Source organism: Salmo salar, chromosome 15 (genome assembly GCF_965601325.2).
Source record: "Salmo salar chromosome 15, fSalSal1, whole genome shotgun sequence".
Classification (NCBI taxonomy): Eukaryota; Metazoa; Chordata; class Actinopteri; order Salmoniformes; family Salmonidae; genus Salmo; species Salmo salar.
Window position 1 is genome coordinate 110,660,740 of NC_138305.1, and position 25,258 is coordinate 110,685,997.

At 42.3% G+C, this 25,258-nt stretch overlaps 2 protein-coding genes across 2 annotated transcripts in view; one reads left to right on the forward strand and one right to left on the reverse strand.

The window, feature by feature from the left end:
• The window catches only part of LOC106572942 (PDZ domain-containing protein 4), a 55,668-nt gene extending 41,091 nt beyond the window's left edge, over window positions 1-14,577 (forward strand). The window contains exons 7-11 of the mRNA XM_014147535.3: window positions 1,397-1,498; window positions 4,002-4,147; window positions 5,282-6,325; window positions 9,443-9,959; window positions 11,204-14,577. Coding sequence (XP_014003010.3) covers window positions 1,397-1,498; window positions 4,002-4,147; window positions 5,282-6,325; window positions 9,443-9,959; window positions 11,204-11,692 — 2,298 coding nt within the window. The 3' untranslated portion in view covers window positions 11,693-14,577. The remainder of the gene's footprint in view (window positions 1-1,396; window positions 1,499-4,001; window positions 4,148-5,281; window positions 6,326-9,442; window positions 9,960-11,203) is intronic.
• Window positions 14,578-22,162: 7,585 nt separating this feature from the next.
• LOC106572946 (IQ motif and SEC7 domain-containing protein 1) overlaps window positions 22,163-25,258 on the reverse strand; it is a 44,995-nt gene continuing 41,899 nt past the window's right edge. Inside the window, exon 12 of the mRNA XM_045696519.2 lies at window positions 22,163-24,262. Coding sequence (XP_045552475.2) covers window positions 22,886-24,262 — 1,377 coding nt within the window. The 3' untranslated portion in view covers window positions 22,163-22,885. The remainder of the gene's footprint in view (window positions 24,263-25,258) is intronic.

A 25,258-nucleotide genomic window follows, 5' to 3' on the forward strand; every position in this document is an offset into this window, starting at 1 on the left:
GCACATTGACTCAGTACTGGTACCCCGGGTATATAGCCATGTTATTACCTCGTACCCCTGCACATTGACTCAGTACTGGTACCCTGGGTATATAGCCATGTTATTACCTCGTACCCCTGCACATTGACTCAGTACTGGTACCCCGGGTATATAGCCATGTTATTACCTCGTACCCCTGCACATTGACTCAGTACTGGTACCCCGGGTATATAGCCATGTTATTACCTCGTACCCCTGCACATTGACTCAGTACTGGTACCCCGGGTATATAGCCATGTTATTACCTCGTACCCCTGCACATTGACTCAGTACTGGTACCCCGGGTATATAGCCATGTTATTACCTCGTACCCCTGCACATTGACTCAGTACTGGTACCCCGGGTATATAGCCATGTTATTACCTCGTACCCCTGCACATTGACTCAGTACTGGTACCCCGGGTATATAGCCATGTTATTACCTCGTACCCCTGCACATTGACTCAGTACTGGTACCCCGGGTATATAGCCATGTTATTACCTCGTACCCCTGCACATTGACTCAGTACTGGTACCCCGGGTATATAGCCATGTTATTACCTCGTACCCCTGCACATTGACTCAGTACTGGTACCCCGGGTATATAGCCATGTTATTACCTCGTACCCCTGCACATTGACTCAGTACTGGTACCCCGGGTATATAGCCATGTTATTACCTCGTACCCCTGCACATTGACTCAGTACTGGTACCCCAGGTATATAGCCATGTTATTACCTCGTACCCCTGCACATTGACTCAGTACTGGTACCCCGGGTATATAGCCATGTTATTACCTCGTACCCCTGCACATTGACTCAGTACTGGTACCCTGGGTATATAGCCATGTTATTACCTCGTACCCCTGCACATTGACTCAGTACTGGTACCCCAGGTATATAGCCATGTTATTACCTCGTACCCCTGCACATTGACTCAGTACTGGTACCCCGGGTATATAGCCATGTTATCATTACTCATTGAGTATTTATTCCTCATGTTATTATTATTATCATTATTATGTATGTCTCTCTGCATTGTTGAGAAGGTCCCGTAAGTAAGAATTTCGCTGTTAGTCTAAACCTGTTGTTTACGAAGCATTTGACTTGTGATCTGATTTAATTTGAGACAAAATGGATATAAAAGCATGTGTGGAACTGCTCAGTAGCATCATGAGCTTCTCTTTTTACATTGACGTAAAGTGGTGATGATATTGTCATATCATGAATCACTACATCAATACAATTCAACTCCAATTTTCCTTCTTATTCACTATAATTGACCCCAACCCTGGATATTAATCATATTGATTGCATAATGTTTTAACCACTATGTGTGAACATCCCAAAGTCCATAAAGTCTTCCTGCTTCCCACTAGATAAATGGTATTGATATCCAGAACAGAGAAGAGGCGGTGGCCATTTTGACCAGAGAGGACAGCATCAACTTCTCACTGCTGCTGGCCAGACCTGACATAGAGGTACACACAAACACACACACACACACACACACACATTTTACTGCCACACAAATCCTTAAATCACTAGCTCATATCCGGCTGGAAGAAGCACGTAAGAGGTTGTTTGGGAGAGGGATTGTGGGGATTTTTTTTTTTATGTTGTTAGGTAACTGAAATACATTAAGAACACCTGCTGTTTCCATGACATAGACTGACCAGGTGAATCCAGGTGAAAGCTATGATTCCTTATTGATGTCACTTGTTAAATCCACTTAATTCAGTGTAGATGAGTTTGTCGCGCTCAACAGTTTCCCGTGTGTATCAAGAATGGTCCACCACCCAAAGGACATCCAGCCAACTTTGCACATAAATGACATGCAAGTCAATAATAAGATGTTTCTAAAGCTTGGTTTACTCATTAATAATACATTCTATTGTACAAATGTAGTGTGTTTGAGTTTTAAAAATGCTTAAAGTAATTTCCAATTTGATTAAAAAATCTCTCTATATATATATATATATATATATATATATATATATATATATATATATATAATCCATATTATAATTCACATTTTATGTAGCTGCAGGATTCTTTTTTCAAATTAAGATCCTACATCTGTAAAAACACACGCAAATACACAAATACACAAATACACAAATACGCAAATACACAAACACACAAATAGACACTCACTCTCTCTAGCTTACAGCCACACACACAGTCTTTAAGGTATACAGTACATACACCTGGTAGGCCACGATAAATTCTTTAGCCATGGCAAAATTTTGAAAACAGTGGCATTTCTACTATCAGATCTCCACAACAAATAGATAACAAACTAAATAATCCAGAAATTCTATTCTAGCATTGAATAAAGAAGGGTAGGGGATATGGGACGGAGGGAGGAAATATTGAAGAGACAGGTGAATGGGTGATAGAGAGAGGGAGAGGGAAGTGTGGAGGGATGAGATAGAGAGGAAATGTAGGAGGAGGAGACAGGTGAATGGGTGATAGAGAGAGGGAGAGGGAAGTGTGGAGGGGTGAGATAGAGAGGAAATGTAGGAGGAGGAGACAGGTTTATCTTCAACGTCCCATTTTGTTGCTTCAAGGTCACAGCTATATATTCACACAGACACACAGCATGCACAGACACACACACACAATCACCCAGTAGGCACAGACACACGCACACACACACGCACGCACACACACACACACACACACCACATCAATACCACAATCTTACCATATGATATCTCACTATGTAGTCTCGCTAATAGTGATTCAATTAGGATTTTGGGGGTGGAGGATGGGAGGGGGGGTTATAATATACTAGTCTGAATACAATGAATACTGATACTATTCTAAACATTACTTTATTCTGATACTAGTCTAAATATACTGTATACTGGTACTAGTGTAAATATACTGTATTCTGATACTAGTGTAAATATACTGTATTCTGATTCTAGTCTAAATATACTGTATACTGGTACTAGTGTAAATATACTGTATACTGGTACTAGTGTAAATATACTGTATACTGATACTAGTCTAAATATACTGTATACAGATACTAGTCTAAATATACTGTATACTGGTACTAGTCTAAATATACTGTATACTAGTACAATTATAAATATACTGTATACTGGTACTAGTGTAAATATACTGTATTCTGATACTAGTCTAAATATACGGTATACTGGTACAATTCTAAATATACTGTATACTGGTACTAGTGTAAATATACTGTATTCTGATACTAGTCTAAATGTACTGTATACAGATACTAATCTAAATATACTGTATACTGGTACTAGTCTAAATATACTGTATAGTGGAACTAGTCCAGATATACTTTATTCTGGTACTAGTCTAAACATACTGTATACTGGTACTAGTCTAAATATACTGTATACAGATACTAGTCTAAATATACTGTATACTAGTACAATTATAAATATACTGTATACTGGTACTAGTGTAAATATACTATATTCTGTTACTAGCGTAAATATACTGGTACTCTGTATTCTGATACTAATTCTGATTCTGAGGAACATGAAAATGAGACAAAAATCTATGCTCTTCTCTTTGTGACATTTCAATTAAATTACATAAAATTATCTTTCAGATAAGTCAATGACCCAAATACAGAAAGCTACAACATTGTCGTTTAATTGCTCAATATCAAGATCCATATTTATTTTACATTTCAAATAACATAATCTAACTTCAAGAAATATAACAAATTGGTGTTAAATGTTTATGTCGCCATCTACTGTTATTAATATTTTTTTATGTGGAACAAAAAATAATGTAGACATCTTATGTTTGTTGTAATATCACCTTCTTCTTTCTATGTTCTTTTGTCTCTCTCCTTCAACAATCAATGACATTAATCAACTTTGACCATTTGCCATCTTTGAAACAAATGCACTTCAACCACAACGCTGGAAAACACCCTTTCGTGTCCTTGAAAAAAAAAAAAACTCAACCAACCATTCCTTCACCCAGAATGAGCACCAGGGGGACCCAGAGGAGGTGGATATGGAGATACCTATCGGCATGAATGTTGAGGCTCTCCACACCTGCCACCTGCCCAGCCTCTACCGAGAGGGGCCACACACCCCCACCCACATCCTTAGTCTGACTACTCTCAGGTTGGTACAGCACCAGAGCCGTATATTTACAGAGTCGGGACATTGACGTTTCTGCATTATGATGCATTTACATGACACTACAACATTCTACGGCGGCCATGTTTAGATCCCAATTAACATTACATGGGGGGGGGGGGATATTTAAATCATGCTATGTAACCGATTGTCTTGAATTAGAAAACAATATTTGAAATTCTAAAAGTTGGCTGAACTTTCTATACAGCCCCTGTATGTCAGTGGTGATGGGATACAGACAAAACCTTAACTCTCTGTTTGAACATTCTCTTTGCACCTGTGATGTTCTGTGTTCACTAGTCAAGTACAGTGCAATTAAATATAGAAAAATATTGTACATATATGTATTTTCTTTTGTGCATGGTTTTAAGTGCGAGTACCTTTTGAACTCCACTCTGTATAGTGTACTCATTCTAGCCAACCTTGGCAGAGAACAGACTACACCACATGTAGTCGCCCACTAGACCCTAACCTTAACATTTTAGTCATTTAGCAGACGCTCTTATCCAGAGCAACTTACAGTAGTGAATACATACATTTCATGCATTTTTTTGTTGTTGTACTGGCCCCCCGTGGGAATTGAACCTAGAACCCTGGCGTTGCACACACCATGCTCTACCAACTGAGCCACAGGGAAGACCAGCTAGCGAGCATCTAATGACCCACTAGCGGCCCGCTGCTGGCAACTACTGGCGGGACCTCAGGGGCCCATCAGTGACAAGCTTAGCTGCTATAGCCCTAAAGCTGCTTCTCTCCCCTGTGTCAGACTAGCAGCCTGTCCAGGGAGTGTATATCAAGCTGCCTCTCCAGGCTATTTGTTTACTGCTTCTTCTCTTCTCCCCAATAACAGCTTGTAGATACTGTAGAAATACTGTGTAGATGCTGTAGATACTGCATAGATACTGTATAGAAAACGGTGTAGATACTGTAAAGATACTGTAGATACTGTAAATATACTGTATAGATACTGTATAGAGACTGTATACATTCTGTAGATACTGTATACATTCTGTAGATACTGTGAAGATACTATATATACTGTAAATATACTGTATAGGTTCTGTATAGAGACTGTATACATTCTGTAGATACTGTATTTGATACTGGTCATCTCCTCAGTAACAGTCAGGAGCTGGACAGTGGCGTGGGCCGTACAGACGAAAGCACCCACAACGCTGAGTCCTCTGAACATGACCTGCTTGGAGAGGACCAGGACCAGACCAGCGCCCCAAACACCAACACAACCAACACCCCAGGCAGCATGAGGAAGTTCAGACCTGGGAATACACCCTCGTCCCCATTGCCCCACCTCCAAGAGATCCACCTCACTTATGACTCCCAGCCCAGGGTGGGGCTGTATGGAGGAAAGGGACTGGGAGGGGGTTTGGGGACGGGGTTGGGGTTGGGGTTGGGGGGGTACGTACCCGACCCACTGATGACGATGATGATGCCGGGTCTGACTGAGGAAGAGTGCGAGAGGTACAGGGAGCTACTGGAGATCAGGTGTCAGTTTGAAAGAAACAGGAAGCTTGCTGAGAGAAGCCAGGGAGGAAGATTGGGGACTGAGGAGGATGAGGAGAAGTGTGAGATATGTGATGATGAAGGGGGGAGTGACCCAAAAGTCGATGTAAACTGCAACGAGAGCATGACGCAACACGAGATGGCGTTGTTAGAGGAGGAACTACGTCATCTCGAGTTTAAGTGTCGTAACATCCTGAGGGTGCAAAAGATGCAACAGCTGAGAGAACGATGCATGAAGGCGTGGCTTCTGGAGGAGGACGTCGTTGGCCGTGGAGCCTTACCCACTGGTCCTGAATCCGCCCCCGACCACGACACAGACCCAGAGCCCGCCAACGAGCTCCACCGCGAGCTATCGGACATCAATGAGCTCCCTGAGCGGGAGAGATCCGACCCAGACCCAGACCCAGACCAGGACAAAGACAGCACCAGCGCCTACAACACAGGGGGAGAGAGTTGCAGGAGCACCCCTCTGGTTAGCACCAAGTTACTCCCTCTGTCTTTGTCCATCCAGGAAGAGGGTAGAGGAGGGGACATCCCCAACAGACACAGCCGAGACCGGGCTGACAAGGTCGGGTCTAGGCGGGGATGGGAGAGAGGAGGACATGGTAGTCCGAATGGTTCCTTCTCTCCCAACAGCTACAGGTAATGTCTTGTGAGATACTATATAGCTACTGTATAGATACTGTATAGATACTGTATAGATACTGTGTAGATACTGTGTAGATACTGTATAGATACTGTACAGATACTGTGTAGATACTCTGTAGATACTGTATAGACACTGTATAGATACTGTATAGATACTGTATAGATACTGTGCATATACTGTGTAGATACTGTATAGATACTGTGTAGATACTCTGTAGATACTGTGTATATACTCTGTAGATACTGTATAGACACTGTATAGACACTGTATAGATACTGTATAGATACTGTGTAGATACTGTATAGACACTGTATAGATACTGTATAAGATACTATATAGATACTGTGTAGATACTGTATAAGATACTGTATAGATACTGTATAGATACTGTGTAGATACTGTATAGATACTGTGTAGATACTCTAGATACTGTATAGATACTGTGTATATAATGTGTAGATACAGTGTATACACTGTGTAGATACTATTTAGATACTGTCTAGATACTCTGTAGATAATGTATAGATACTGTCCATATACTGTGTAGATACTGTATAGATACTGTGTAGATACTCTGTAGATAATGTAGTGATACTGTAGATACTGTATAGATACAGTATAGATAATGTATACATACTGAATAGATGCTGTATAGATATTGTGTAGATAATCAATAGATACTGTATAGAAACTGTATAGATACTGTGTAGATACTCTCTATATACTGTAGAGATACTGTATAGATACTGTATAGATACCGTATAAATACTGTGTAGATACTCTATAGATACTGTAGAGATACTGTAGATGCTGTGTAGATACTGTAGAGATACTGTAGAGATAATGTATAGATACTGTATAGATGCTGTATAGATATTGTGTAGATCATCTAATACTGTATAGCTACTGTGTAGATACTCTATAGATACTGTATAGATATTGTGGAGATAATCTATAGATACTGTGGAGATACTGTAGATACTGTAGAGATACTGTGGAGATACCATATAGCTACTCTACAGAAACTGTAGAGATACTGTAGAAATACTGTGTAGATACTCTATAGATACTGTGTAGATACTCTATAGATACTGTATGTTTTCTGTATAGATTGTGTGTAGATACTCTATAGATACTGTATAGATACTGTATATGTACTGTGTAGATATTCTATATATACTGTATAGGTACTGTATATATACTGTGTAGATACTGTGTAGATACTCTATAGATACTGTATATTTACTCTATAGATACTGTATAGATATTGTGTAGTTAATCTATAGATACTGTATAGATACTGTATTGATACTGTGTAGATACTCTATATATAATCTCTATATACTGTGTAGATACAGTACAGATACTCTATAGATACTGTATATATACTCTATAGATACTGCATATATACTGTGTAGATAATCTATAGATACTGTATAGATAATCTATAGATACTGTATATATAATGTGTACTTACTCTATAGATACTGTATAGATACTGTATATATGCTGTGTATATAATCTATAGATACTGTAGAGATAGTCTATAGATGCTGTATATATACCGTGTAGATAATCTATAGATACTGTAGTGGTACTCTATAGATGCTGTATATATACCGTGTAGATAATCTATAGATACTGTAGTGGTACTCTATAGATGCTGTATATATACCGTGTAGATAATCTATAGATACTGTAGAGGTACTCTATAGATGCTGTATATATACTGTGTAGACAATTCATAGATACTGTATAGATACTGTATAGATTATCTATTGATTCTGAATAGATACTGTTTAGATACTGTATAGATACTGTATAGATAATCTATTGATTCTGTATAGATACTGTATAGATCATCTACTGATTCTGTATAGATACTGTAGAGATACTGTATAGATCATCTATTGATTCTGTATAGATACTGTATATATCATCTATTGATTCTGTATAGATACTGTATATATCATCTATTGATTCTGTATAGATACTGTATAGATCATCTATTTATTCTGTATAGATACTGTATAGATAATCTATTGATTCTGTATAGATACTGTATAGATACTGTATAGATCATCTATTGACTCTGTATAGATACTGTATAGATCATCTATTGATTCTGTATAGACACTGTATAGATCATCTATTGATTCTGTATAGATACTGTATAGATACTGTATAAATCATCTATTGATTCTGTATAGATAGTGTATAGACCATCTATTGATTCTGTATAGATACTGTATAGATCATCTATTGATTCTGTATATATACTGTATAGATCATCCATTGATTCTGTATAGATACTGTATAGATCATCTATAGATTCTGTATAGATACTGTATAGATACTGTATAGATCATCTATTTATTCTGTATAGATACTGGATAAATACTGTATAGATCATCTATTTATTCTGTATAGATACTGTATAGATCATCTATTTATTCTGTATAGATACTGTATAGATCATCTATATATTCTGTATAGATACTGTATATATACTGTATAGATCATCTATTTATTCTGTATAGATACTGTATAGATCATCTATTTATTCTGTATAGATACTGTATAGATCATCTATTGATTCTGTATAGATACTGTATAGACCATCTATTGATTCTGTATATATACTGTATAGATCATCTATTGATTCTGTATAGATACTGTATAGATCATCTATTTATTCTGTATAGATACTGTATAGATCATCTATAGATTCTGTATAGATACTGTATAGATCATCTATTGATTCTGTATAGATACTGTATAGATCATCCATTGATTAGGGTATAGATACTGTATAGATCATCTATTGATTCTGTTTACGCTGTAGAAGTGTTGTCTGTCTTGTGCTGTATAATATCCTGTAAATCAGTAGGCTGGTTAAAACATTATTGTTTTCTTAACACAGGAATACCTCTATTTTTGCAAAGAAAATCTCCCTATGAGAGAGTATTCTCTCTTTCTTTCTTTCTTTCTTTCTTCTTTCTTTCTTTCTTTCTTTCTTTCTTTCTTCTTTCTTTCTTTCTTTCTTTCTTTCTTTCTTTCTTTCTTTCTTTCTTTCTTTCTTTCTTTCTTTCTTTCTTTCTTTCATGCAGGAAGTACCAGATCCAAATGACCAACGCCAGCACAAGCCCCGTCCATCCTAAATTCTGGTCTCTGACCCGGGGGGATGACGTTGTCGGGGTGGGGTCGTCATCACAGAGGGGGATAGCTGACGGCGGAACAACCACAACACCCCGACGGAAGTCCCCCAGAGCTAACCCCACACACCACGACAGGTCAGGGGGTCGAACCGCAGAGTCCAGCCCATACTTCACACGGCGTCGCCAAGGCAACAAGTCTCCGGCACCGGAACGCTACCAGAGCTGCGTGCAGCTGCCGTCGAGCGACCCGGAGGTCCGGATCGAATCCCTGGACTATGTAGACCGAGCCATGGTCCTGGGGATGGGTCTAGGCGAGAGAGGGGCTGCAGCGGGCAGCAGTGGTCAGGCCAGTCCCAGGAGTGTAAGTGGTGCCCCAGCAGACAACACCAAGGCCCAGGACAGCCACGCAGGCCTCCCCCTACACCTCCCTCTGCAGCTAGGGCCGGCTTCACCTCGCATGGAGTGGAAGGTACTGCAGGTTATATATTTACCTTTCAGCAGGAAAGGCTTTCATAAAATGTTGATATTTGATATTTTATTATTGGTAACACTTTACTTGACACCCAGTGTCATAACAGCTGTCATAACTTATCATAACCTGTTATAATATGGTCATAAGACCATCATGACTCATATATTTACACCTGTTGTGACATATATTGCGCTATTCTATGGCTGGTTAAGATATCTGCATAAGATTGTCAAAACCCACATTTAATCAAATGTATTTTTCCCAACCAGGAAGTTTCCTTTCGTTTGAAAGTTTGTTTCTGAAGTCCTTTGTTGTTGTTGTTGTCAGGAATTATGTTTACAGTCATAATTTGTTCCCATCATATTTTAAATACCTGGCAGAAAATACAAGCGTTATGACCATCCCGTGTCACTTTACTTGGACTAAGAAAATACACTTTATGACACTGTCATGAAGCATTATGACCATCATAACCATATAAGCCAGATAGTTCTCTCTAGTACATGCCCTTATAACAGTCATCAGTCAACAAGAGGGTGTCTTGTCCTGCTCCTGAAATGTTTGCTAAATTACAATGATAATTTAACATGGTCAATTTCAGGAAATGTTATATAACATAAATATACTGTTGACAAGTAGGCTATGGTGTACTGGAATGTTTTGCCTTGTGTGGTAGGATTTTGGGGGGTTTGACACTCTTATGTAGGTGTCATAACCAGCCATAAAATAACACAATATGTCACAACAGGTGTAAATATATGGGTCATGACAGTGTTATGATCATATTATGACATGGTTATGACAAGTTATGTCAGCTATTATGACAGGTTATGACAAGTTATGTCTGCTATTATGATATGGTTATGACAAGTCCAATTTGTAAGTCGCTCTGGATAAGAGCGTCTGCTAAATGACGTAAATGTAAGTTATGCCTGCTGTTATGACAGGTTATGACAAGTTATGTCTGCTATTATGACATGGTTATGACAAGTTATGTCTGCTATTATGACATGGTTACGACAGGTTATGTCTGCTATTATGACATGGTTATGACATGGTTATGTCAGCTGACACCGCTGGGTGTCAAGTAAAGTGTTACCATTCATTATTTATTGATAGTTTTTGGTTCTATATGTCTTTCATGGTACAATTAAATTGTAAGCATGTACCCTGCTTTTGCCATAGCCTTGATGCATCTATAACCTATTGCGCTAACCCTATTATCTTATCTTATCCGTAAGGTGAAGATCCGTAGCGACGGGACACGCTACGTTGCCAAGCGACCAGTGAGGGACCGCCTCCTTAAAGCCCGGGCCAATAAGATCCGAGAAGAGCGCAGCGGCATGACGACAGACGACGACTCGGTCAGCGAGATGAAGCAGGGACGTTATTGGTCGAAGGAGGAGCGTAAACAACAGCTGCTGAGGGCCAGGGAGCACCGGCAGCGCCGTGAGTTCATGATGCAGAGCCGGCTGGAATACCTGAAGGGGGACAGAGAGCCACACGGGGGAACTACGGACGGGAAGGCTGCAGGAGGACCTCCAGGCCTGCAGGGAGAGATGGGTGGTAGTCCCAGTATCCTGGCCCTCAGCCAGAAGAAGTTCATGAAGAAGAGGAACAAGAGGATCCTGGATAACTGGATCACCATCCAGGAACTACTCGCTCATGGATCCAGGTCACCGGATGGAAAGAAGGTGTATAATTCTCTTCTCTCTGTTACTACGGTGTGATGGAGGGATGGGAGGATGAGAGGAGAGGAGAGGTTCTACAACCCCCAGCTCTGTTACTACGGTGTGATGGAGGGATGGGAGGATGAGAGGAGAGGAGAGGGTCTACAACCCCCAGCTCTGTTACTACGGTGTGATGAGGAGAGGGAGAAGGATGTAAAATAAATCCAACCCAAGAGGAGATGCAGGACAACAAACAGAAAGAGTTTACATAATATGGACAGAGAGAGGAACAGAATTGGCAGCTAAATGGTAGAATTGAATGAGAAATAACATTGTTTAAAGAGGACTAAAGAAGACCGAGCGGGAAGAGAGAGAGATTTACACTGTAAATCATGTACGCATTGTAAACATACTGTAGGTCAACATGTGATTCATCCACAGGAAGTGAATTAATTACTAGAGATGGAGGGATATAAAGATGACTATCATGCTATTTATATACGATTTTTAGTCGTCCTGGCGATAGTATGGAATAAACACAGTTTTTTCAGCTTATAGAATGTGTACAGTGCAGAGCTTCATATTTTAGCTGCTTTCTGTTTTAATTAAGTATTTATTTAATACGTTTTCTTTTTTTTAATGAATCCCAGAAACCCATTTTACTGATGTATATAAAGAGAAAACGGTGTGAAATTATATAGTCTTATTAGGAGAGGAAAACCAAGCGAGATATAACCACATCATACCATGTCAGGAAGACTGTAATTCATTAGTGGTTACACACATGACCAAACCTCATCTCTGAGTAAATGACTAGAGATTTGGAAGCGAGAGAGCAGATAGGAGGAGATGAGGAGGAGATGAGGAGATGAGTGAGTGAGAGGAGAGGAGGAGATGAGCAAGAGGAGGAGATGAGCGAGAGATGGAGATGAGCAAGAGGAGGAGATGAGCGAGAGGAGGAGATGAGGAGATGAGCGAGAGGAAGAGAAGAGGAGATGAGTGAGAGGCGGAGAGGAGGAGAGGATGAGATGAGCGAGAGGAGGAGATGAGCGAGAGGAGGAGAGGAGGAGATGAGTGAGAGGAGGAGATGAGCGAGAGGAGGAGAGGAGGAGAGGAGGAGACTAGCAAGAGGAGGAGATGAGGAGACGAGCGAGAGGAGGAGAAGAGGAGAGGAGGAGATGAGCGAGAGGAGGAGAGGAGGAGATGAGCGAGAGAAGGAGAGGAGGAGACTAGCAAGAGGAGGAGATGAGGAGACGAGCGAGAGGAGGAGAGGAGGAGATGAGCGAGAGGAGGAGATGAGCGAAAGGAGGAGAGGAGGAGATGAGCGAGAGGAGGAGGGGAGGTGATGAGGAGAGAAGATGAGCGAGAGGAGGAGAGGAGGAGACGAGCGAGAGGAGGAGATGAGGAGAGGAGATGAGTGAGAGGAGGAGACTAGCGAGAGGAGTAGATGAGGAGATGAGCGAGAAGGGAGGAGATGAGCGAGAGGAGGAGATGAGGAGATGAGGAGGAGATGAGGAGATGAGCGAGAGGAGGAGATGAGGAGAGGAGAACTCTACAGTGGAGTGAGTTACAAGCTTTGGGACTTTGGGGATTGGGTGTAAGAGCGAAAGAAAGAGAGGAGGTTTAAAGCACAGACAGCAAGACACAGAGAAAGAGAGACAATATTTTCTCCATTGTAGCACAAGCTTAAAAGCAGAGGGGAGGTAGCCCTGACACACACAGAAGAATGAGTATTCTGTATTAAGGGTCAGTGAGACACAGAGAAAGAGAGAGAAAGCTAAAGAGGGATGGAGAGAGAAAGAGATAAGCTCAATAGAGAGAGAGAGAGAGAGAGCAAGAGAGCGAGAGAGAAAGTGAGAGAGAGAGCAAGAGAGGGAGAGAGTGAGAGAAAGAGTGAGAGAGAGAGCAAGAGAAAGAGAGAGAAAGAGTGAGAGAGAATGAGTGAGAGAAAAGAGAGAGAGAAAAGAAAAGCACAACCTGACTGAAATAATGGCACAGAGAAAGCACACGCTAGTTGAATCAACATTGTTTCCACGTCATTTCAATGAAATTTTGTTGAACCAACGTGGAATAGACGTTGAATTGAAGTCTGTGCCCTTCTACAGTTACACCCTATTTCCTATGGGGCCTGGTCAAAAGTAGTGCACTATAAAGGGAATATGGTGCCATTTGGGACACTGACTGCAGTGCCTGGTGGATGGTCTATCCCAGTTGACTGTTCTCAAACAGCTAACAGGAGAAGGGTTGTTTGATGTAACAAAGTACCTCCATCGTTTTGAAAAATGAGATCTTACGTAAGACGTAAGACTGTATTCTCAATATTTACCAGAATCTTTTTCTGTATTTATTTTCTGTGTGTGTTTGTGCGTGTGTGAGTGAGCGAGCGAGAGAGAGAGAAAGAAGGAGAGAAAAACTAAAATACCTTTAATTAGTCATTCATTAGGACCACAAAGACTCCAATGGAAATACTCCTACTAGGCTTTATTGTGTTATGCTCGATGATTTTCTGAAATTGTCTGTGGAGGCGTCACAGGCTGATGCGCCCTTATATACGTGTTGAACAAATTGTCAAATAAATTCAATCAATTAATAATCCGTCAGGGCCGGATTCAATCCGATCGCCTTATTATTGACAAAGCAGATCAGATCGAATCCCTGCCCCTCAGTGTTTCCTGTGGACATCTCTGTCCACATCAGTGTTGCTCAGTGTAACTAGAGCTTTTCTTTTACAGTAATAAGTACATACATGCTGTTCGGTTTTGGATCAAAAATCTCCATGTCCGTAACAACGTTTGTCGAATACGAACAGTTTTACAGTATGTGATGTGCAGTACGACATACTCAGCTGTGTTGTTCTGAAGATATGCTTGTTTTTTTTTTGTTGGTGGGGGGGTTTAATGTGTATTTTAAGATAGAATCCTTCATTAAAACAATAACAAAGTGGTGACCCCGTCTCGTTTTTTTTTGTTGGTAAAACGATGTGTGATGGGCCTAGAGAAATATAACCACTCTCAAAATCATAGACAGAGCAACGGACGTAAGGACTGACCCTCCATTATATCAACGTTATACAGTAGTTGTTAAACATGTTTTTGAGACTTTAATGTCAATCCCAATGTCATAATGGAGAGGCTGACACCTGATTTGGTAGACAGCTTGGAAAAGTAACCAGTAAGGATTTAATACGTTATATCGTTCCACAAGTCCACGTAAAGTCACCGAAGATTCTAAAAATGCATTTTAGAATCGCCTCCCGAGAAAGGTCACAGATACATAACCCCCATCGCTTGATGTGTTATTATATCAGTCACAGATACATAACCCCCATCAGTCACAGATACATAACCCCCATCGCTTGCTCTGTTATTATATCAGTCACAGATACATAACCCCCATCGCTTGGTCTGTTATAATATCAGTCACAGATACATAACCCCCATCAGTCACAGATGCATAACCCCCGTCGCTTGGTGTGTTAATATATCAGTCACAGATACATAACCCCCATCGCTTGGTGTGTTAATATATCAGTCACAGATACATAACCCCCATCAGTCACAGATGCATAACCCCCGTCGCTTGGTGTGTTAATATATCAGTCACAGATACATAACCCCCATCGCTTGGTGTGTTAATATATCAGTCACAGATACATAACCCCCATCGCTTGGTGTGTTAATATATCAGTCACAGATACATAACCCCCATCGCTTGGTCTGTTAATATATCAGTCACAGATACATAACCCCCATCGCTTGGTCTGTTAATATATCAGTCACAGATACATAACCCCCATCAGTCACAGATACATAACCCCCATCAGTCACAGATACATAACCCCCATCGCTTGGTCTGTTATTATATCAGTCACAGATACATAACCCCCATCGCTTGGTCTGTTATAATATCAGTCACAGATACATAACCCCCATCGCTTGGTCTGTTAATATATCAGTCACAGATACATAACCCCCATCAGTCACAGATACATAACCCCCATCAGTCACAGATACATAACCCCCATCGCTTGGTCTGTTAATATATCAGTCACAGATACATAACCCCCATCAGTCACAGATACATAACCCCCATCAGTCACAGATACATAACCCCCATCGCTTGGTCTGTTAATATATCAGTCACAGATACATAACCCCCATCGCTTGGTCTGTTATTATATCAGTCACAGATACATAACCCCCATCGCTTGGTCTGTTATTATATCAGTCACAGATACATAACCCCCATCGCTTGGTCTGTTATTATATCAGTCACAGATACATAACCCCCATCGCTTGGTGTGTTAATATATCAGTCACAGATACATAACCCCCATCGCTTGGTCTGTTATTATATCAGTCACAGATACATAACCCCCATCGCTTGGTCTGTTATTATATCAGTCACAGATACATAACCCCCATCGCTTGGTCTGTTAATATATCAGTCACAGATACATAACCCCCATCGCTTGGTCTGTTATTATATCAGTCACAGATACATAACCCCCATCGCTTGGTCTGTTATTATATCAGTCACAGATACATAACCCCCATCGCTTGGTCTGTTATTATATCAGTCACAGATACATAACCCCCATCGCTTGGTCTGTTAATATATCAGTCACAGATACATAACCCCCATCGCTTGGTCTGTTATTATATCAGTCACAGATACATAACCCCCATCAGTCACAGATACATAACCCCCATCAGTCACAGATACATAACCCCCATCGCTTGGTCTGTTAATATATCAGTCACAGATACATAACCCCCATCGCTTGGTCTGTTAATATATCAGTCACAGATACATAACCCCCATCGCTTGGTGTGTTAATATATCAGTCACAGATACATAACCCCCATCAGTCACAGATACATAACCCCCATCAGTCACAGATACATAACCCCCATCGCTTGGTGTGTTATTATATCAGTCACAGATGCATAACCCCCATTACTTGGTCTGTTTATATCCAATTGAGCTGGTAAATCGAAAACCAAATCCATGTTGAAGGAAGGACCATATGAAAAGAGGTGACCATTGGGTTGTCTGTTCCACACGTATGATATTCGTACCATGGTTCCTTTACAGATGTTACAAATGAAAACACAAACATTATATTTTCCAACAGCAAGAACAGGTTTTATATTATAAGAGCAATAAATATTTTTTTTTTTTTTATATATATATATATATATATATTTATATATATATATCTGCATTTTCATTTGAAACCAAAATTCATACAGTATGTATATACAGCAAAAAATACATAGATATTGTCTATCTTTAAAAGAATGCCTTCTCCGTATGACACAACATACTGATTCAATTTAACAATCCTCCTCTCCTCTCCTCTCCTCCCTCGAGATATACACAACATGTCTATTTCTCCATTTCCTGTCTAGTTACAGACACGTAGTAATTACAGTCCATTTCCTGTGTAGTTACAGACACGAAAGTAATTACAGTCCATTTCCTGTGTAGTTACAGACACGAAAGTAATTACAGTCCATTTCCTGTGTAGTTACAGACACGGAAGTAATTACAGTCCATTTCCTGTGTAGTTACAGACACGAAAGTAATTACAGTCCATTTCCTGTGTAGTTACAGACACGAAAGTAATTACAGTCCATTTCCTGTGTAGTTACAGACACGGAAGTAATTACAGTCCATTTCCTGTGTAGTTACAGACACGAAAGTAATTACAGTCCATTTCCTGTGTAGTTACAGACACGAAAGTAATTACAGTCCATTTCCTGTGTAGTTACAGACACAAAAGTAATTACAGTCCATTTCCTGTGTAGTTACAGACACGAAAGTAATTACAGTCCATTTCCTGTGTAGTTACAGACACGAAAGTAATTACAGTCCATTTCCTGTGTAGTTACAGACACGAAAGTAATTACAGTCAATTTCCTGTGTAGTTACAGACACGAAAGTAGTTACAGTCCATTTCCTGTGTAGTTACAGACACGAAAGTAATTACAGTCCATTTCCTGTGTAGTTACAGACACGTAGTAATTACAGTCCATTTCCTGTGTAGTTACAGACACGAAAGTAATTACAGTCCATTACCTGTGTAGTTACAGACACGAAAGTAATTACAGTCCATTTCCTGTGTAGTTACAGACACGCAAGTAATTACAGTCCATTTCCTGTGTAGTTACAGACACGTGGAAAATACAGTCCATTTCGGAGTACATGTATCAGTATTATTAATAGATATTATGTTTGTAAAACAGCTCCATTCAGTGAAACATGCAGGAATCACAATATCATATCGAAAAGACGTTTAATTTCTGTTCAGAGAGAGTGAGAGAGAAACGTCAATACAATGACCACTTAAACCCCTAGATCTGTGGTCATTTCATCTCTAGTCTCCATCCCTCCATCCCTCTCTCCTTCCTATATCTTACATAAGCCTCCCCACAGAGCATGACAGCTTCTGGTGTACAGAGTGTGTAATGTCAGGATGCATTGAAGTGCAGTGGCGGGGGGGGGGGGGGGGGGGGGGGTGATCAGAGCAGAATCTTATATGAAAGGCTGTGATATAGAACACAGTCTCTCTCAGTCAGCCCTGGGCCAGCCAATCAGAAAGCGGGAGAGGGTAGTAGTGGTGCGGGAGACGGTCTGGGGAGGGGAAGGGCGAGGTTCCAGGGTGGGGGTGCGAGAGTCAGACCACTGGGGTGCAGAGTGGAACCAATGGGTAGCAGGGATACAGGAAGTGGGCGGGACTGCAGTGGGATTGGACGAGAGGCACTAACGGATGGCCTGTGTGCAAAACTACAAAACTGTATGACAAAGCAACACCTCCACACTAAGGAGATCCTGTGTGTGTGTGTGTGTGTGTGTGTGTGTGTGTGTGTGTGTGTGTGTGTGTGTGTGTGTGTGTGTGTGTGTGTGTGTGTGTGTGTGTGTGTGTGTGTGTGTGTGTGTGTGTGTGTGTGTGTGTTAGTCCAGTTATTTATTAATATGAACACCTACTGTAGGTTACTTAGCAAGCGGGTATTAGCGCCTCTGGCTAGTGAGTAACTGTACACCAACATCAAATAAGGGGCGCGTTCAACAGTATGCAACGTTTTGGAACGTTCAGATATAAATAACGCCATGTAGAACAGACATGCCTCTCTGATAGTGTGTTTGGAATAAGGCATCATGGCGGCTCTATGAATGGCATTTCTATCTGCGACATTCAATAACGTTTTGGCAACTGAACATGGCCCAGAAGTTCCATTGGTTACCTGACCAACCAAATAAACAATCGCATCTTAAAACACAATATATATATATATATATATATATATATATATATATATATATATATATATATATATATATATATATATATATATAAAATCAAAAACACACTAGCACTAAACAATAGTTAACGGTACCAACAATAGCAATAGTAGCATCAGTAGGAATCTTCATCGTCGTCGTAGATAATCCTAACAATTCTGTCATCAACCACGAAAACCTTCTCAAGTATGATATCTGTCTAAGAGGAGGAACCTGTTCTTCTCATGTATGATCTCTGTCTAAGAGGAGGACCTGTTCTTCTCAAGTATGATATCTGTCTAAGAGGAGGAACCTGTTCTTCTCAAGTATGATCTCTGTCTAAGAGGAGGACCTGTTCTTCTCAAGTATGATATCTGTCTAAGAGGAGGAACCTGTTCTTCTCATGTATGATCTCTGTCTAAGAGGAGGACCTGTTCTTCTCAAGTATGATATCTGTCTAAGAGGAGGAACCTGTTCTTCTCAAGTATGATCTCTGTCTAATAGGAGGACCTGTTCTTCTCAAGTATGACCTCTGTCTAAGAGGAGGACCTGTTCTTCTCAAGTATGACCTCTGTCTAAGAGTTCTACAGGTCCTGTTCTTCTCAAGTATGACCTCTGTCTAAGAGGAGAACCTGTTCTTCTCAAGTATGATATCTGTCTAAGAGGAGAACCTGTTCTTCTCAAGTATGATATGTCTAAGAGGATGAACCTGTTCTTCTCAAGTATGATCTCTGTCTAAGAGGAGGACCTGTTCTTCTCAAGTATGACCTCTGTCTAAGAGGAGGACATGTTCTTCTCAAGTATGACCTCTGTCTAAGAGGAGGAACCTGTTCTTCTCAAGTATGACCTCTGTCTAAGAGGAGGGCCTGTGGACATACTGTTTTTTTAATATTTGTTTTTCTCCATCCAAAAATAGATATTTATAAGCAGCCAGTTTTATACAGTAAACAGAAAGTGTTAGTTAAAATACCAATATATATTGAGAAGGAAAACATTTTCTAGATTTTCTTGGGTGCATTGTAAAAAAATATATAGTAATCATAGCAGTTAGTGGAAATGAAATAAAATAAAGTGTAAAATGTTACATTTTCATTGACTAACAATAGTTTTTATAGAATTAGTGAAAGTATTGAGGGAGCTAATGCATGAATAATGATTGTTTTGACAGTATTTTACAGTAATATACTTTACACATATTCTGACTTAATTGCATTTTTTTGGTGAAAACTACAGTCTATACATAAACGGCGACTTATGTGTTATTCCATGTCAATTGCTAATTGTCAGTGTGGAAACGTAATATTCTTATACCAAGGACAAATTGCACTGCACATGTTTTAAGTACAATCAAATGTATATAAGAATATAGTAATTTACATTAAAGTCTAATGATCGTGGATAGTAGTTATTCACAAACTTCCAATACAATTTATTAAAACTGTTGTGTGGGGAAAAAAAAGCCCCAAGGTATATTAATTCAGATTGTAGACTGGTATGGTTGGCTTATTCCACTGTACGAAAGTAATATTCAAAGAAAATACTTCACAAATATTTGATAGTTCTACTGGTCATTTCACCTTTTGTCATGTCCCGAGTGATTGGGGAGGTTTTATGAAGTAACACTAATTGAGAAGTGTTTATAAAGTAAAACTTTATTGGGGAAGGTTTATGATGTGACACTCCATCTACTAGCAAGTGGACCTAGGCCAGGATTCAATCCCTTCGACCATTTAAAGGTGGCTAAGGGCCATTTAAAGGTAATTTCCGATTGAGCCGACATATGCGGTTTACTGTTAATGCAGTCTTAGCGAACGAGAGAACATTGCCGGCAAAGCACGATCGGATTTAACCCCGGCCTAATAGTATGATGCTGGAACTGTAGACGTGACTCTGGCCTTGCTGGTTCAACAACACAGCGGGGAACAGAAGGCAAAACAAATCTTTCCATCAAATGTTTACATCGGTACTTAACTGGAATGATGCTAGTGTTTCACATGCACGGCTACATATATATATATATGTATGTGTGTGTGTTAGTAACCCTGCTGGCCATATTCACACTTGTGTCAACAAGTAACACACTGGTTGTCTTTTCACACACTTCTCGAGCCTTACTCTTTACAAAATCTTCTTCAAAATATCTTTACAAAAATGTTTTTCTAAATTCTTACACCTTTCTGCACATGTTGCGTTTCTCTTCATTTTGCCACTTTGTTTCATTGGTAACCAAACATTAGTTGTTTAAAATACACCTGCATTCGACTCAACCTGTGATCTTGATCTCAACCAGTGTGAGTACCAACCTGGTCTCAGAGTATTTCATATTATTCTGTACGTGAATCTGAGACACTCCATTTAGTATGATAAATTACGTGTCATATGGTATTTATTAATTTGTGGATGTCCGTCACCCATTTCGTATGATATGTTACAAATTACAATTTGCATGATAGTTTGTGAATATGGGAAGAAAAAAAACGTACAATATGTTGTGAATTTGCAAATGTACAATATGTAAAGAATTTGCTAAAGGTATGATATGTTGCGAATTCCTATTTGTTGTGGCTAACTTTAGCTAGGTGGCTAACGTTAGCTAGGCTAAGGGTTAGGGTTAAAGGGACATCTCCAGCACCATCACAACATCAACATATGTAATAATGACACGTTTCTATGTTTTTTAGTGAAAAAGACAGAGGAAGAAATGTGTTTCTAATGACATCATCAACCAATTAGAGGACAATTAGTAGGCAATGCCAACTCATAATTGGTTAAAATCACACAATGCACACCGATGATGCCATTGGAAACACTTTTTTTACTACAAAACATAGAAATGCGTAAATTTGTCATATGTTGGTGGTGCTGGAGATGATGAATATGAAGTTGAACAATTTTGACATTTCCCTTTATTAAGGTAAGGGTTAAGGTTAAGGGTTAATAAAGGTTAAGGGTTAAGGGTTAGGGTTAAGTTTAGGGTTAGCTAACATGCTAAGTAGTTGAAAAGTAGCTAATTTGCTAAAATAATGAAGTTGTCCGTGATAAGATTCGAACACGCAACCTTGGTGTTGCTACACGTTTGCGTTATATATACGCCCAGCGATCCACCTGACCAATTACCCTCATTTCGTTTTTGTCTTATGTAACCTTCTGTCTTATGTAACCATACCAAACATAACATATCATACTAACTTGAGTGTCCCGGATATACGCTTACTTTATTACGTCTAGTCTATGAGACCAGACTGAAAGTACGCATGTCTGTTTTATTACACAACAACAACAACAACAACAACATGGAGATTTAAGATGTAAGAAGGCAGACACTGGCCATGTCACTTCCTGATTCACCAATCCACTTCCAGTCCACTTCCTGGTTCACCAGGTTTGGCACCATTTGTCATCATATTCTCCTCCTCTGGCAACACGAGGTCATGCAGAACATGCCCCCCCACAGAAGCGTCACATCCTCATCAACATTGGTATTGTATGTGAATATCTTCATGCAGATCGGTCTGTGGAGTTTCTGTGTGTCAGTGTCTTCCTCTCTCTCTTCTAACAGCTGACTAGTCATCCTCTCTCTCTCTTCAGTGTGTCAGTGTAGAAGACATGAGGCTCATGGTCTCGTGATAATGTAGCCCTGCCTGTGACTTCAGGCCAGTGATCAGTGTCAGCCCTTGGCCCAAAGAGGGGGAATTTCTCTCTTGGCCTAACAGTTAAGAAGGTTATATCCTTCCCCTCACAATTCATGTCTTCCTCTCTACCTGAATGTGAATCTGTGAGGGAACCGGAGGTGGAAGTAACACAGCCTGAGCAAGTATCGCCTCCTGCCTCTCCCAGAGCGCCGGCGGCCATATTGGATGATCTGGGCGTGGCCACTCTTAAACCTGTAGTTGTTCTGGTCTGTCGACCTCAGTCTGACGAGCGGTGTCCCCTGGTGTCTGGGAGGTTTGTTGCGTCTCCTGACACTCACACCACCGTGCTGATGCGGTTGATAGGCTTGGACTTGGAGCTGGTGGTGCTGCCCGTCCCCGTGCTGCTGCTGCCCCCTCCAGAACCCTGCTGCCCTCCCTGGTGCTGGGCGGGCTGCTGCTGGAGGGGGTGGGCGTAAGGGGAGATAGGGGTAAGTGGGGTATTTGGGGAGGAAGGGGGGGGTAAAGGGGAGTGTGAAGGGGGAGGTGGTATGGAGGAGAGCGGGGGGTATTGAGGGTGGTATTGGCCGTGAGCGGCAGACTGGGGGATGTGCCGTGCGATGGGGGTCTGGGGCGGCGGGGCAGCGAAGATAAAGTGAGTCTGGTGCTTGGGGTGTTGTGCGGGATGGGGGCTGTGGGAAAGGCCGGGGTGAGGGCTGAGTGACAAGCCGGGATGGGGGCTGTGGTTGTGGGTAAGAGCGGTACGATGAGGGGCGTGGGTGTGGGCGTGAGGGTGGGGTTGCGAGTGTGAGAGAGTAAGAGGGAGCTTGGCGCCTCCTCCTACTCCTCCTCCCCGACCGTGTGTGGAGTATGTGTGGTAGAGGGTAAGGGGTGCGGGCCCCGGGGAGCGAGGGGGGTGAGGTGAAAGAGGCGGAGTGGGGCAGCCTACCCCCATAGAGACCCCCATGTTGGTATAGCATCCCCCGTGACCCTGTACACACTGTACACCATGCTGCTGCAGCTGGGCCAGCTGAACCTGGGACAGCTGTTGGAGCTGGGGGTGGGAGGGAGCGGGACCGGGGTCCGGCCTCTTGGGGACCCCTACCATGGGGCCCCTGTGGAGGATATGAGGCCCAGGGGCCCCATGGGCGGTGGAGGAGGGCTGGCTGGGAGCGGGCCCTGTCTGGGCGTGGTAGCGGTGGTGGTGGTGGTAGGGCGGAGGAGGCTGCTGCCCTGCGGTACTGTTGTAGCAATATTGGGCGTGCAGGGCCTGGATTTTGGAGGGCCCTCCTGCGTCGGAGTGGGTGAGGGAGGAGGGGGAGTGTGGGGGTGGGCCGCCGGTGGTGGGCGGGGGGACAGGTGCAGGGTAGTGTGGCAGCCCAGGTGGGAGGAGAGGGAGGAGAGGTCCAGGGGGCTTGGTGCTGGAGCGTTTGCTCCCGAACAGGGAACCCAGGAAGGAACCTCCACTGCCCCCTACCCCTCCAGACCCGTTCCCCGGGGCTCCCGTCCCCCCTCGGTCTCCGCTGCTGGGACCCAGTGCCGTCGTCCCAGTAGCGGTGTGATGATTTAGCCCCGGCCCACCCCCCACCCCCGTTCCGGGGCTCAGGATGGGGCGGTGAGGCCGGTAGTCTTGGATGTCATAGCTGCCGGGTGGCATTACACCACCAGCCATGTCGTGGTGTTGGTGAGGTCTGGGACTGTTAATGATGGAGCCCTGAAAAGAGAGGAGGCGAAGAGGGAGGAGGAGAGAGGAAGAGGGAGGAGGAGAGAAGGAGAGGAGGGGAAGAGGGAGGAGGAAATAGGAGACGGAGGAGAGGAGAGAGGAGCCAGAGGGGAAGGGGGAGAGAGGAGAGAAGGAGACAGAGGGGAAAAGGGAGAGTGAAGGAGGAGACAGAGGGGAAGAGGGAGAGAGGAGATAGGAGACAGAGGGGAAGAGGGAGAGTGGAGGAGGAGACAGAGGGGAAGAGGGAGAGTGGAGGAGGAGACAGAGGGGAAGAGGGAGAGTGGAGGAGGAGACAGAGGGGAAGAGGGAGAGAGGACAGGAGGAGACAGAGGGGAGGTTGGAGAGAGGAGAGAAGGAGACAGAGGGGAAGAGGGAGAGTGGAGGAGGAGACAGAGGGGAAGAGGGAGAGTGGAGGAGGAGACAGAGGGGAAGAGGGAGAGAGGACAGGAGGAGACAGAGGGGAGGTTGGAGAGAGGAGAGAAGGAGACAGAGGGGAGGTTGGAGAGAGGAGAGAAGGAGACAGAGGGGAGGTTGGAGAGAGGAGATAGGAGACAGAGGGGGAAGAGGGAGGAGGAGAGAGGAGACAGAGGGGAAGAGGGAGGAGAGACAATACAGAAGGGAAGAGGGAGAGAGGAGAGGAAGAGACAGAGGGGGAAAGGGAGAGTGAAGGAGGAGACAGAGGGGAAGAGGGAGAGAGGAGAGAGGAGACAGAGGGGAGGAGGGAGAGAGGAAGAGACAGAGGGGAAGAGGGAGAGAGGAGAGAGGAGACAGAGGGGAGGAGGGAGAGAGGAAGAGACAGAGGGGAAGAGGGAGTTGGAGAGGGGGAGACAGAGGGGAGGAGGGAGAGAGGAAGAGACAGAGGGGAAGAGGGAGTTGGAGAGGGGGAGACAGAGGGGAGGAGGGAGAGTGGAGAGGAGAGGAGGGATGATACAGAGAAGAGGGAGGAGGGGAGAAGACAGGAAAAGAGGAGAGAAGAGACGAGGAGAG